The 12,360-nt window shown below is 43.3% G+C and overlaps 1 protein-coding gene across 1 annotated transcript in view; it reads right to left on the bottom strand.

The window, feature by feature from the left end:
- ppap2d (phosphatidic acid phosphatase type 2D) overlaps positions 1-1,937 on the bottom strand; it is a 29,166-nt gene extending 27,229 nt beyond the window's left edge. The window contains exon 1 of the mRNA XM_080776838.1: positions 1,221-1,937. Within this exon, the coding sequence (XP_080632964.1) occupies positions 1,221-1,440 (220 nt within the window). The 5' untranslated portion in view covers positions 1,441-1,937. The remainder of the gene's footprint in view (positions 1-1,220) is intronic.
- Positions 1,938-12,360: the final 10,423 nt, after the last annotated feature.

The raw sequence follows: 12,360 nt of genomic DNA on the forward strand, positions 1-12,360 counted from the left end.
ACACTTCCAGTCACAGGACAAGATGTCACAGTCCCTCCAAATGGCCTCCAAGCTGGCCTTTCCAGATTTAGGCCCATGCAGTGTCTCAATTGCAGTGCTGTAATGTAGTCCGTGGGGATAACAGGGGGGGGGGGGGTCATAGCAGGCTATTTCTATTTGCCGTGAGAAAGCCATGGTTGCGTGCTGAGCTAGTGCATCTGAGAGGAGAACTGAGAGAGACCATTTCCTCCGATTTGGACAGACCGATGATGGGCCACTCAACAGGCCACTTCCTAAAGACTTGTTCAGGGCCGCTGAGAAACGCACTAACGGATCAGTTAATAGCATACCTGCAGGGGAGAGGGAATACCGTGTCAGTAGAGCCACTGTCGGTCTGTCTGTCAGAGCCATGTTCCTATGCCTAACTGCCTATGTGGCAGAATACCTGTCTGTCAGCCTAGACGGGTTCCACCTCTCTCCTGACAGGGTAACCGTTTCCAAGCATAACACCCGCACTCCCTGCCGTGTCATAGTCATGTGAAATGATGACGGCAATAACACTCCTCTGAAATGTATTATTGTTTACAACAAGAATAACTTTCTATAATTAGATGTGTGGCCAAGCATGCACGCCACTTGTTTCCTGCAAGACGTCAATGTCCTAGAAAAACACACTTTCTTGAGGTCATTGCCCTCATACTGTCCCATCTCAGAATAAGGACATAATAGATGAACTGATGCTCAGCATCCAAACATGCTCATTCAATTAGTTATATAAGAGGCTTGCAGTTTGCCACAGTTACGTTTGTTACTGGCAGTGGCATTATAACTTGGCTAGCAAGGTGAACAATGGACAAGTAATTTTAGGCACTGCACAAACGAGGGGTACCACGACAACATGTGTTGTTTTTTTAAAACCCATTCCCTTTGCCTTCCTTTTTGAGAAACTCCAGGGTTACCATGGGAACTGAAGTATTCCCGGGACAACTCTCCTCGTGTGCCAGCTGGCCCTCAGCGCACCGACTCCCCACGTGCACTGACTGACTGCACTGTGCACTGCACTGGGACTGGGGGGTGCTTCACTGAACTGTAATGAAAAGATATAGCCCACTGTGCGTCTTTCATTCTGTTTATTTCGATCTTTATAACGGTCTGCTGCCTGTAATATAACGGTTTAAAGTTCACTTTAAAAGCCTGGGCTTTGCGATGCAGTGTGCGTGTGCGCGCGTACTACTACTTACCAATACAGAGACATAATACATCCAAGCACACGAGCATCCTCCGTTTTCCGAACAGAGACCCTTCCCCGGGTTCAGTGAGGAATTGCATGCCCACCCCAGAGCCGTTCTCCCTCGCCTCGCCGACTCCTCCATTGTCGGCCAACCGCAGCTGGAGTTCAGCGTCCCGGGGTAGCGTGGTGCTGGTCGTGTGGTGGCTGTTAGTGGAGTTGAACTTTTGCATGATCTCGACTAACTAAATTAAAGTGTCCTAGAATATAACTTGGAAAAGATAAAATAAATGAAAGCCTGGTAGCCTATGGTGTTACTACTAGGCTGGATAGGGCAGAAGTTGAGGAATTCCACAAAAAAAACAGTCAGTCCAGAATTCGTTGACAGAAAAAATCCATGTTTTAAAAAACAAACAACGGCAAGGCTGTTGTTAATGAGACGTCAAGGTAAGTGTTGCGAAATAATCAGAAGACGAGAACGTGTAATAAACATCCGCGCCAACTTTCTACGCTAAACTACAGCGAAACTTTCGCTGACTGGCGTTATTATTCCTTTCGACTATAGTATTAGTGTGTCCTCAATAAACCTTTAATTTACCAGAAACAAACGAAACCGATGTCTTAAGTATCACCACGCCGGAGCCCACAACAACATGTTCGATCCGTCTGCCAGCTTTCACTGACTTGTCCATATTCCAGTCAGTGAACTATCTCAACTTAAACACACACACAAACACACACGCACACACACACACACACAGTCAGCCACATCCATGTGAGAGCACTTTCTCCCGTCCCTCTCCTCTGCTCTGCCCCTCCCCTCGGCCAGGGAAGTTTGTTTTCATTCGCAGTAAACCCTGTTATGCAGGCCAGGGTCGCAACACCCTAGCTGGCTGCATGCTCCTCTCTCTGCTCTCTGCCAACCACACCAGTGGGCAGTGGTGGAAAAAGTACTTTTTTTTTTACTTAAATAAAAGTATCAACAACAATGCAATGTAGAAATTCTCAATTGAGTAAAAAGAAGGGGAAAAAAGAACCAAAGTCCTATTCATAATACCGGTATTAAAATAGGCTACTTAAGAGTAGCCTACTGAAAGTAAAAGTAGACTAGGCCTACTCATTATGCAGACTCAAATCTAGGGGTAGCCTATACATCTTTTAAAAATAGCCGTTCTGCAATAAGCTCACAATGCGTGGCATCACGACTTGTACAGGGCTATTTTCAAATGGACAAAATATAGTGCTGAAGTGGGTAATGTATGTTTTGTAACAATAATCAAAATCTACAAACTGATTGATGAATTGGTTGATTGATTATTTCACAGTTTGTTAATGGGTATAGCCTCTGTCCAAACCAAAGTAGGCCTACAGGTCTACAGCTACAGCAACAATACAAAAACTGCTACTGAGTGCCTATAGAAAAAGCACTAAAACTACTTACTAGTAACTGAAGTTTTCAAATAATTGTAGTGGGGGTAAAAGTAGGTCTACGATATTTGCCTCTGAGATGTAGAAGTAAAAGTACTGACAATTGGAAATACTCCAGTAAAGTAAGAAAAAATACCTCAAAATTTTACATAATTACTTTACACACAGTATATGCCTGTGGGCCTTATCTGACATAAATTAACATTTCTTTTGTCAATAGCTACAACTGCAAGAAATTAGGTTTTAAAGGGATCGTGACGTTGTAATTTTTCTTTCTTTCTTTCTTTGTTTCTTCATTTTTTGTTTGTTTTATGAGCTCAATTGCACCCAAAAAACTCAACTTAACATTCATAGATTTTCTGTGGTCTGGGGTTTCCTGGCTCAAACAAGTGTTCTGATTTACCCATGTGGACTGTGAGGCAAGAGTCCACAAATCCCATGACATAAGGATATTCCAGCAGATGTCACTGTTGAGGGATTTTGCCCGTTTTCATTGCAGCTTAAAAGGTTTCAGAACACAGAAAAAACCCCAGGGCACTGACAATCCACTGAATGTTCAAAGGTCATGTTGTGTGGGTGTAATTGAGGTCATAAAACCTAAAATAAAAACGGGGGGGAAAAAAGAAAATTGTGAAAATGAATGTCATGAAATGTATTTTTGTTGATGTTGTTTTGTTCTTATTTGATTTAAAAGCATTACGCATGAGTAAGAAAAATTCACATGAGGAAATTTTCAGATATTATGCAAGGCTGCCTTGCATAATATCTGTAAATTGCCTCATGTGCTTTGCTCACCTCATTCACCTTAATGACCATTTTCTGCATGTCTTTTTTCAATCCCTTCCTATCTGACTAAGTAGGAAGAGTGTGCCATCTGGTGTAGATAAGTAGGCATTGCTCCTTCTTTTACATTTCCTAGCAGTCTCACTGCAAATACTAGCTATACTGCCTATCATACTGCAGTGTGAACCTCCAACACTAGAGTAGCCGATAACAGGAAAGGTGGGCACCAAAACATTCTGGGCATTAGGGAAAACTGGCCACCTATAAGAAGAGTGGGTAGTAGGTAAATGTGGGCACCCGGCAGAGTGGGCACATTGGGGTGACATGAGTAGGCACTGGGAAAACTGGGCACTAGGAAGAGTGGCACTAGGGAAACTTCAAACGTGGGCACCTTGGCGGGAGAATCGTGGGCAGTATGGAAATGTGGGCACCTTGGGGGGACAAGAGAGAGCACTACAGACTTCTAACCCAGGGGTTATTTTTTTTTTCTCCCATTGTTCAAATTGCAGTTTCACATAGCCTACAGGCCACATTTCTTGCATGTGATTAAGTAGTATAGGCAAGGCTACACACAAGAATCTCATTTGTAGTCCTGTTAGGGTTAGAATTCTGGTTTAAGGACTTCTGGTTTTAGTTGACATGATCAGAATTTTTTTTGGTGCGGCCTACGCCTACTATGTTGCAAAAGTGAACATGCATCTCATTCATTTGTATAATGAATGCTTGTTGCATTCCACTAGAGGGCCCTATATCAGTTACTTGCCAGACATTTAGAAAAGGTCAGAGGAATACTGTAAACTCAAAATAAAACTGGAGCTTTGTTTCTCTACAGACTCAACCAAGGAAAATCCAATCTGCATTTTGCAAGTACATGTACAAATGTACAAAAGCTAAATATAAAGTGCTTACCCTCTTGCCCCAAATGTTAGAGAGGCTGCCAGAGTTTAAAATTATCTTTTTATTCCATGATTTTGTAACCCATTTTTTCACCCAGTGGCAATTAGCTAATCCTGGGCTCTACACTCCCTCTGCCAACCTGGGGAGACTGACCTCATGCTTCCTTCAATGCATGAGGAGTCCAAGCCATTTCTTTTCACCTGATAGGGGGGCGTTTCCCCGGTTGGACGTAGCGCGTCGAAGGAACACGTTATTTATTCCAACCAGTTCCTTTCCCCTCCATCTGGCGCCCCAGCTGACCAAGGGGAGGCAGTTGTGAGGGTACCTATAGACTACCTAGCCTAGGAGACACAGGGAGAACATGCAAACTCAACACAGAAAGGCCCTTTCGCCAACCTTACCGAGAACATATACAGACTGCCACTGTGCCCCCCAGGCTGCCTCTGTGCGCCCCAGGCTGCCACCGTGCCCCCCAGGCTGCCGGAGTTCTTGTGCAATGTAGGCCTATTAGTCTGTAGTTTCCAATAAAGAAGCTGTGTTTTAGTCCCGTAAGTGGCCAAACGCCATTTATCTCCCTCCTCGTTGAGTGCAATTCTGGATGCACCTGCTCACTAGCGCCATATTCTTTGAGACACAGGTATTTCGGGGCGTGACCCGGTGTGGCCAAACCTGCCATTGTTGTTTAGGGCTAAAGATCATTGGAAATTTGGAGTTGTATTACGGAATCTATGGTTTTTCTTCTTCCTACAGAGACACTACGTTCAAGTATTGTAGTGTTGGGAACTGCAAACACAGCAGCAACAGCAAATAAAAACCCAAATTGACTTTTTCCTTGTTCCCCACTGGAGAGAAGGCGACACACAGGTATTTTGGGGCGTGGCCTGGGTCATCTCCGAGGAGTGGATACTCCGTCGTCAACTGAACTAATGCACTTGTCGCGAGCCCTTCAAAAGTAGTCAGCTGACATTTAAAAACGGAAAAGTTGATAAAACAGTTTTATGAAACTAACAAAAGCTAGGAATTTTCAATTTCAACTGACTGTTTAGCCATGGTTGTTGAATCTTGCAGTGGTGGAATAAGTATTACTTAAAAAGAATAATAAAAGCAGTAACAAAAGATTTCAAATAATTGTAGTGGAGTAAAAGCACAATACTTGCCTCACAGATGTAATGTAGTAGTAATAGTAGTAAAAGTATTGAAAATTAATTGGAAGTAAAAAAGAAATGCCTCAAAATTGTACTTGAAAGTACAGTACTTGAGTAAATGTACTATTGTACTTAGTTACTTTACACCACTGCTTGAACTTACAGTAGCAGCTGCATTTACTGTGCAGTCTCTCCAAGTGGCTCTCAAATGCAAAACATTCAATCAGAGGTCGGTTTGCGTCATAGGCGTCATAGGATTGCGTCATAGGATGCCTTGTTTGTTTGAAGCCTCTTTTGGGTCTCTTTCTCTCTAGGTTGCCCTTGGACAAGCCATTCAGCAGTGTCTCTTTCAATCCTTCATACATCCGTTTAGTTTCCAGTAGCTCGCCAGTACGTTCCACCCCTGGAATTCTTGTGCAATGTATTAGTCTGTAGTACTACTAGTTTCAATGTACAGTATTAGTCTGTAGTACTACTAGTTTCAATGTATTAGTCTGTAGTACTACTAGTTTCAATGCATTGTTTTGCGTTTTAGTCCCGTAAGTGGCCGAAGGCCATTTATCTCTCTCCTCGTTTACTTCCTGTTTCGTTGCAATTCTGGATGCGGCTGCTCACTAGCACCATATTCTTTGAGACACAGGTATTACGGGGCATGACCCGGTGTGGCCAAATCTGCCATTGTTGTTTAGGGCTAAAGAGCATTGGAAATATGGAATTGCATTACGGAATCTATGGTTTTTCTTCTTCCTACAGCGACACTATGATCAAGTATTGTATAGTGTGGGGAAGTGCAAACACGGCAGCAACGGCAGCAAATAAAAACCCAAATTTACTTTCAAATTGGCGTGTGCTGACCACGTCCAAAACGTTATTGAAAACTACGGACTAACACATTGCACACAAACTCCGGCAGCCTCTCTAACATTTGGGGCAAGAGGGTAAAGCACCTTACATTTTGCATTTGTACATGTTCGGAGTTGCTGTGTCTGAAATGGTGTCTCTGCAGTGTCCTCAGGGGGAGGGGACTTTAGGGCCCTATTTTATTTGCCTTTTATATTTACACCACTGCTTGAACTTACAGTAGCATCTGCATTTTCTGTACAGTCTCTCCAAGTGGCTCTCAAATGCAAAACATTCAATCAGAGGTCGGTTTGCGTCATAGGATTCCTTGTTTGTTTGTGTAAGCTCAGTCCAGTCCAGAAATGCAGAACTACGAAATGCTACTGTCATTGTTAAAAATGATTCACTTTTGAGTTACCTCTATTGTTCTGTTATGTTCGTCATAACAGAGACACCTTCTCTTTTGTGTCTCTTTCTCTCTAGGTTGCCCTTGAACACGCCATTCAGCAGTGCCTCTTTCGATACTCCATACATCTGTCTAGTTTCTAGTAGCTCACTATAGGCCATAATGCAATTTGTTACTGTTGATCTTGCCATAATTAAAAGCTGTTGTGTACACTGAGCTAAAAGTGCTGACCTCAGGTCTGTGTGTGGTTGATGATGATGGGGCATTCAGTGGACAGTTTGCTGGCCATGGCAGATTACAGTCTTTCTTCTACTATTCCAGTTCATTATTCCAGTCTTTCTCCTACTATTCCGGGCATGGCACCTGCAGCAAATGCAGACTCATGCACGCACCGTGGCGCACACACGCTGTTACCAAGTGGGATTGTAGATCGGCTATTTGTCAGTAATAAAACCTTTAAAATGACATACTGGACATGAGGCAGACTTGCAGGTGAAAAATAAGGATTAATGTGTTCCAGGCCTGGACAACATAAGTGAAATACGGTAACTGAAGAAAAGAAAGAACTCAAACAACAGAACTGAACATAACTTAAGCAGAGAGGTACTGGTGTCATCCTCTCCCCATGGCAGCCCACTCTCAACTGAACCATTTCCCCTTTATATAGACTCCTGACTCCACCCCTGGCTAAGCAGTCAGCAAATCACAAAGCATTTAGCAACACCCAAGATGCTCCCCCTAAAGCAATCAATCAGAGCTCTCTTCAGGCAATCAAGGCAGCTTCCCAATTACAGCATCCGCATAGATAAACGCAAGTATGTTAGATTCACATGTCACAGCAGAATGTGCACCTTCTGTGGGACTGAGAATCAACCTGTTACAAATGCAATACAGCAACAATACAATGAACAGCTTACATTACTCTGACAGAGGCTGCTCTGTGTCTCACACACACACACACACACACACACACACACACACACACACACACACACACACACACACACACACACACACACACACACACACACACACACACACACACACACACACACACACACACACACACACACACACCCTTTCAACTAATGTAAATGCAAGACATTTCTAATGGGGGGGGGGGGGGGGGGGGGGGCGGGGGGCATCGATGTTCATGGATGAATTCATTATAGCCAAAAAGAAATGGCACAAATTATATATATGCTACCATGCCAAAATGCAATTTGACAAGATTTACATATCAAGTCTCCGTTTATAGGCTGGAATTTTAGTATGTAATAGCACACCCAATAGTATACCCATTGTAAAATCTCTATCAATTATTTTGGTTTTCAACCATATACCTAAAGTGTCTAATATTTGAGTCTGTGCAAACAGACCACTAGGAGCGTGCCCAATATGTTTGCACAGCTTTTTGAAAACCTTATACCCATACCTAACACCACGCCAAAATAAAAAAACTAGTCACCAAAAGCCAAATCTTTACAAGTGCGCCCCAGCTATGAGGAAGACCATAAAAGCTTCAGGGAAGGCCAACACAGTAAACAGCAGCATCAGCTGGAGACTTCACCAGAGCTGATAGTATGAACCCAGTCACAACGGCACACTCAAAAGAGGAAGGACCAAAGACAAATAAAGCTAGCCATTGAACAACTTGCTGAATGCTGATATATCTTGGCTGAGGGTGGCGCCTTGGTTTAATCTAGTATACCGGGCCGGCACCAAACAGGTAGCCAAGGCTATGAACACACAAAGAGCTGTTTGTGTGTAGAAAAAGCAGTGCTATTAGTGCCATTCAGGTGCTGGTTGGAAAATACACACAAAAACTGTAGGAATACTGGGATTTACTTAATTATTGTCTTTGTTAAAGTGTTAAAATAGCTCAAAATTCTGATAGTAATCGCTATAGAATGTTTGTTCACAGTAACAGGGTTCTCCCTGTCTCTTCAGCTCTTTAGTAAACAGAAAATGCTTTCATCAAATCACGAGAGAGAAGTCCATGTGTCATCATGGAAGTGATGACACAGCATATGAAACTAAGTTGTGGTTCCTGAGGTGTGAAAAGAGAAGGGAACCCGCACACTCATATGCTCCACAAGATAAATTTATTGACGACGTTTCGAGCCAAGGCTCTTCATCTGGTCAAACTCAAGATGTCAGTGATCCACCCACTGACATCTGGACTTTTACTTATAGTTGTAATAGACTATTTAAGTAAGAAATGCGAGTACTTTTTCCACCACTAGACAGCACCAGTTTGGACTCACTATAAGCCGGATGCTGTTTGCACAATCATACAGGATTGCAACTGTCGAATCATCACTCACCTCCATGATTAGAGGCGTGGGATGGAGGAAGGGGTTGAGGTGTGATTTGCAGGAATTTATGTGTCAGGAAATAATTTGAAATTGAACAATGGAATGGCTCCACTGTGGATCTCAGACTTATCCAGCCTGGTGACCACTGACGTCTGTCGTCTAGGCCTTGATGCGCACGTGCCTGCCTTGTTCTCGAATCTCAAATGATTTTAAAAGTTGTGCATCGGTTTTAGAACCATGCACACAGGACGTTGCGTGAACCAAAGCACTCCACTCCCCCCATTATACCCCCCCACAAGAGTCTTCAGTGAAAATAAGTATTTCAAGACATTGCATTGGAGCTGGTACAATAGTGGTACTGTACCAACTGGTTGAGACAGATGCACATCAGGATATGAACTCTGTCATCCATCTTCCATCTCCCTTGCATGTCTAAAAATATAGGCAGAATTTATCTTACAAGGCCATTATCTGACATGTAGCACTCGTACAGAACAATTCATTTGTTTGTCCTCTCAAGGCAGAGATGCATGTCTTATTTTTACTTGAATAAACCTCCCTGCATGAATGTTTCTCTGTGCCCATGCCCGTGTATCTGTATCTGTATCTGTGTTTTACTCAACCTCCCTCCCGATGACACATTTACATCCGTTTCCATGCTCTCATCTATAAGTTCCTCATCTCCAGAAAAATGTGCTCAGAGTTGAGCCTCCTTTGAGTGATAGAAATAAGACCCACTGAGTACATATACAACAGGCCCACATAGGCCAATGATCCTAAATATCCTTCCCAACTATGGACTGTTTCTACCAGAGTGCAAGTGACCAGTTTCTTTGCAGCTACAGAACCAAGAGCAGACTGAGAACAGCTACATGCAACCTGAGTCAGACAGTCTGCACTGGGTTGATCTCGGTAGGTAGATGCTAGTGCTCATAACAGAGCAGCTACTTTAAACAGCGTTGAAAAGCGGATATTTGTGTACAATTTTTTATTTTAAAAACTTGCTCTTATTTGTCTCAAAGGTTTTCTTTTCTCCTTGCTTCTTACGGTTGATATGCAATTTGAGGAAATAAAACATTCCAACACTGTTTGAAGTTCCAAAAACTTTGCCATTTGCCTGATGAAGACCAAAACCCTCCACATATCCATTTGAAGCTCCAAAAACTTGCTTGATGAAGACATAAAAGGTCAAAACGTGCCAGAAATATTTTTTTGGAGTTTCAAACTGTGTGCAGAATTCTTCCTAGGAAATCAGTATGGGAAAACGAATTCAGCATGGGATAGGAATGCAATGTGGCGTCCAGGCGGTGTAACCGTCTGGGCACCCGACTGGTAATCCAGTCGCAGTGTGCTGCGGGTTCGACTCCCGAGCCCGACACGGCCTTTACTGCATGTCTTCCCCCATAACTCTCCTGTTTCCTGTCAGCCTACTGTCTGTCCCTTCAAAAAACCAATAAAGAGGCGTAAGCCGCAAAAAGAATATCTTTAAAAAAAAAAGAATGCAATGTGGTAATCAGAAGCCTGATGTCTCAATAGGAGACACATTTAATTCCTGAACAATATGCCTGTGCTTGTGTGAGTGTCCTCCTTGCCTATCAGTGTCTTTATCATTGCCGTTAAGTATTTTTAATCCATGTTTGATTAAAAATGTCGCTTTGATTTCCTCTTGTTTATTTACCGTTTATTGTACCGCCTCCCGATGTGCGGTTGGCTTGTGCCGGCTACGTCATAGCTATAGCGCCGCTAGCTAGCCAGATAGGCGGTACAATGAGGTGTCAATAAACAAGGTAGGAAGAAGCGACATTTTTAATCAAACATAGATTAAAAATACTTAACGGCTTCCGCGACACAGGAGGTATTCTCAGAGGTATGTCAGGTACTTATAGTTCGCACATTCGGAAACCATAACAGGAATAAACGTCGTAAAACCGCGCAGAATCTTTTCTCCTTACGTGTTTACATTGTATTTATGTGTGCATACCTGGTGGCAGCCCAGCGTGAACCAGGACCCAATGGGTAAAGTCATAAAAGTGTCAGAAACTTTACTACATTTGGGTTCTGCTTGTGGGGCTATGCTGTGTAGTGGTAAGTCTCCTCTTACCACCCTTTACACTGTTCCGCAAACTCCAGGGAACTAATCCAAAATGGAAAGAAAGTCTCTAAATCCAATGGTAGAATCCAATGTTCAGGAAAGTACTCCCGAAAGGAAATATGGCAAGACTTGGGAAATATTCCTCTTGCTTCTCCAGTATAGCCTGTCTGTCTCTCTGTTCACCTCCACTCTGGACTGACAGAGTCAATCTCTTCCAGGTGGCCCAAACATTGTGATTGCCCATCACTCCATCAGCCAGGTGAGCTGTGGGCGGGGCTTCTCAATCACTGCCTGTTGCCATAGCAACACATGTATCTCACTGGCTTCTTGTGGCATATAGTCCAGCAGATAAATAGGAAAATCTCATATAGAGTAGCGGTTTGGTGGAAAATAATAAAATACATGAAAATTGAAACAAAACAAACAAAAATACATAGAAACAATGTGACTCTGGGCACAGAGGTTACAGTGCAAATACCGGTGTCAGCAAAATAGATAGCGGGTGACGCTGGACCAAAATACCATTAAGGGACAGAGCAAGCTCCTTCGGGCAGCGGCTGCCGGCAGACTTGCGGGTCGCGGGTGACAGTGGCGACACAAATGGAGCCCATATATTTTTTGGTGTTTCTGGGAATGATGTAGATCAATGGTAGCAATTAAGCCCCACAATCCTATTCTGCTGCTTACCACTATGTGTCAGGAAGGATACTCCATGACAAATGTCTACCATGTATATTTACCTTTACACAATTTCACTAGAGCCATATACCACAATTAAAAAAAACATTTTAGGTAGATGGGACACTTTGCCAACTTTTTATAGCTCATCATTTTCAGCGCATTTTTTCCATTCAGGAAAAACTAATTAGAAATACAATTTCCAGGGTGTGCAACTGTGCATGATAACCCCCTTTCCCAACCCTTCTGGGACCTGGGATACTCTAAGGGGACACCCCAGTACAGTGATTCATTTGAAATGAGTCAAATGGCTAGTCTTCACTTCCCTTGATCCTTAATAGTGAATCTTGGTCTCTCTCTCTCTCTCTGGATAGGGCCGGCCCTGTGTATGTGGCCTATAAAGGCTTCTCTCTGAGATTCATTCAGGAAACTCTCAGAACGGTGTGCAGACTGCAGTTGAACTTGTCACCCTCTCCTCCTGTGAAGGGTTTCCCTCTGCCTGAAGATGTCACAGCACCAAGGGCGCGTCCATCTCTGCCTCCTGTGGACCTTTGTCCTTACCAGTA

Source organism: Protomyctophum bolini (genome assembly GCF_963924005.1).
Source record: "Protomyctophum bolini genome assembly, chromosome: 11".
NCBI lineage: Eukaryota > Metazoa > Chordata > Actinopteri > Myctophiformes > Myctophidae > Protomyctophum > Protomyctophum bolini.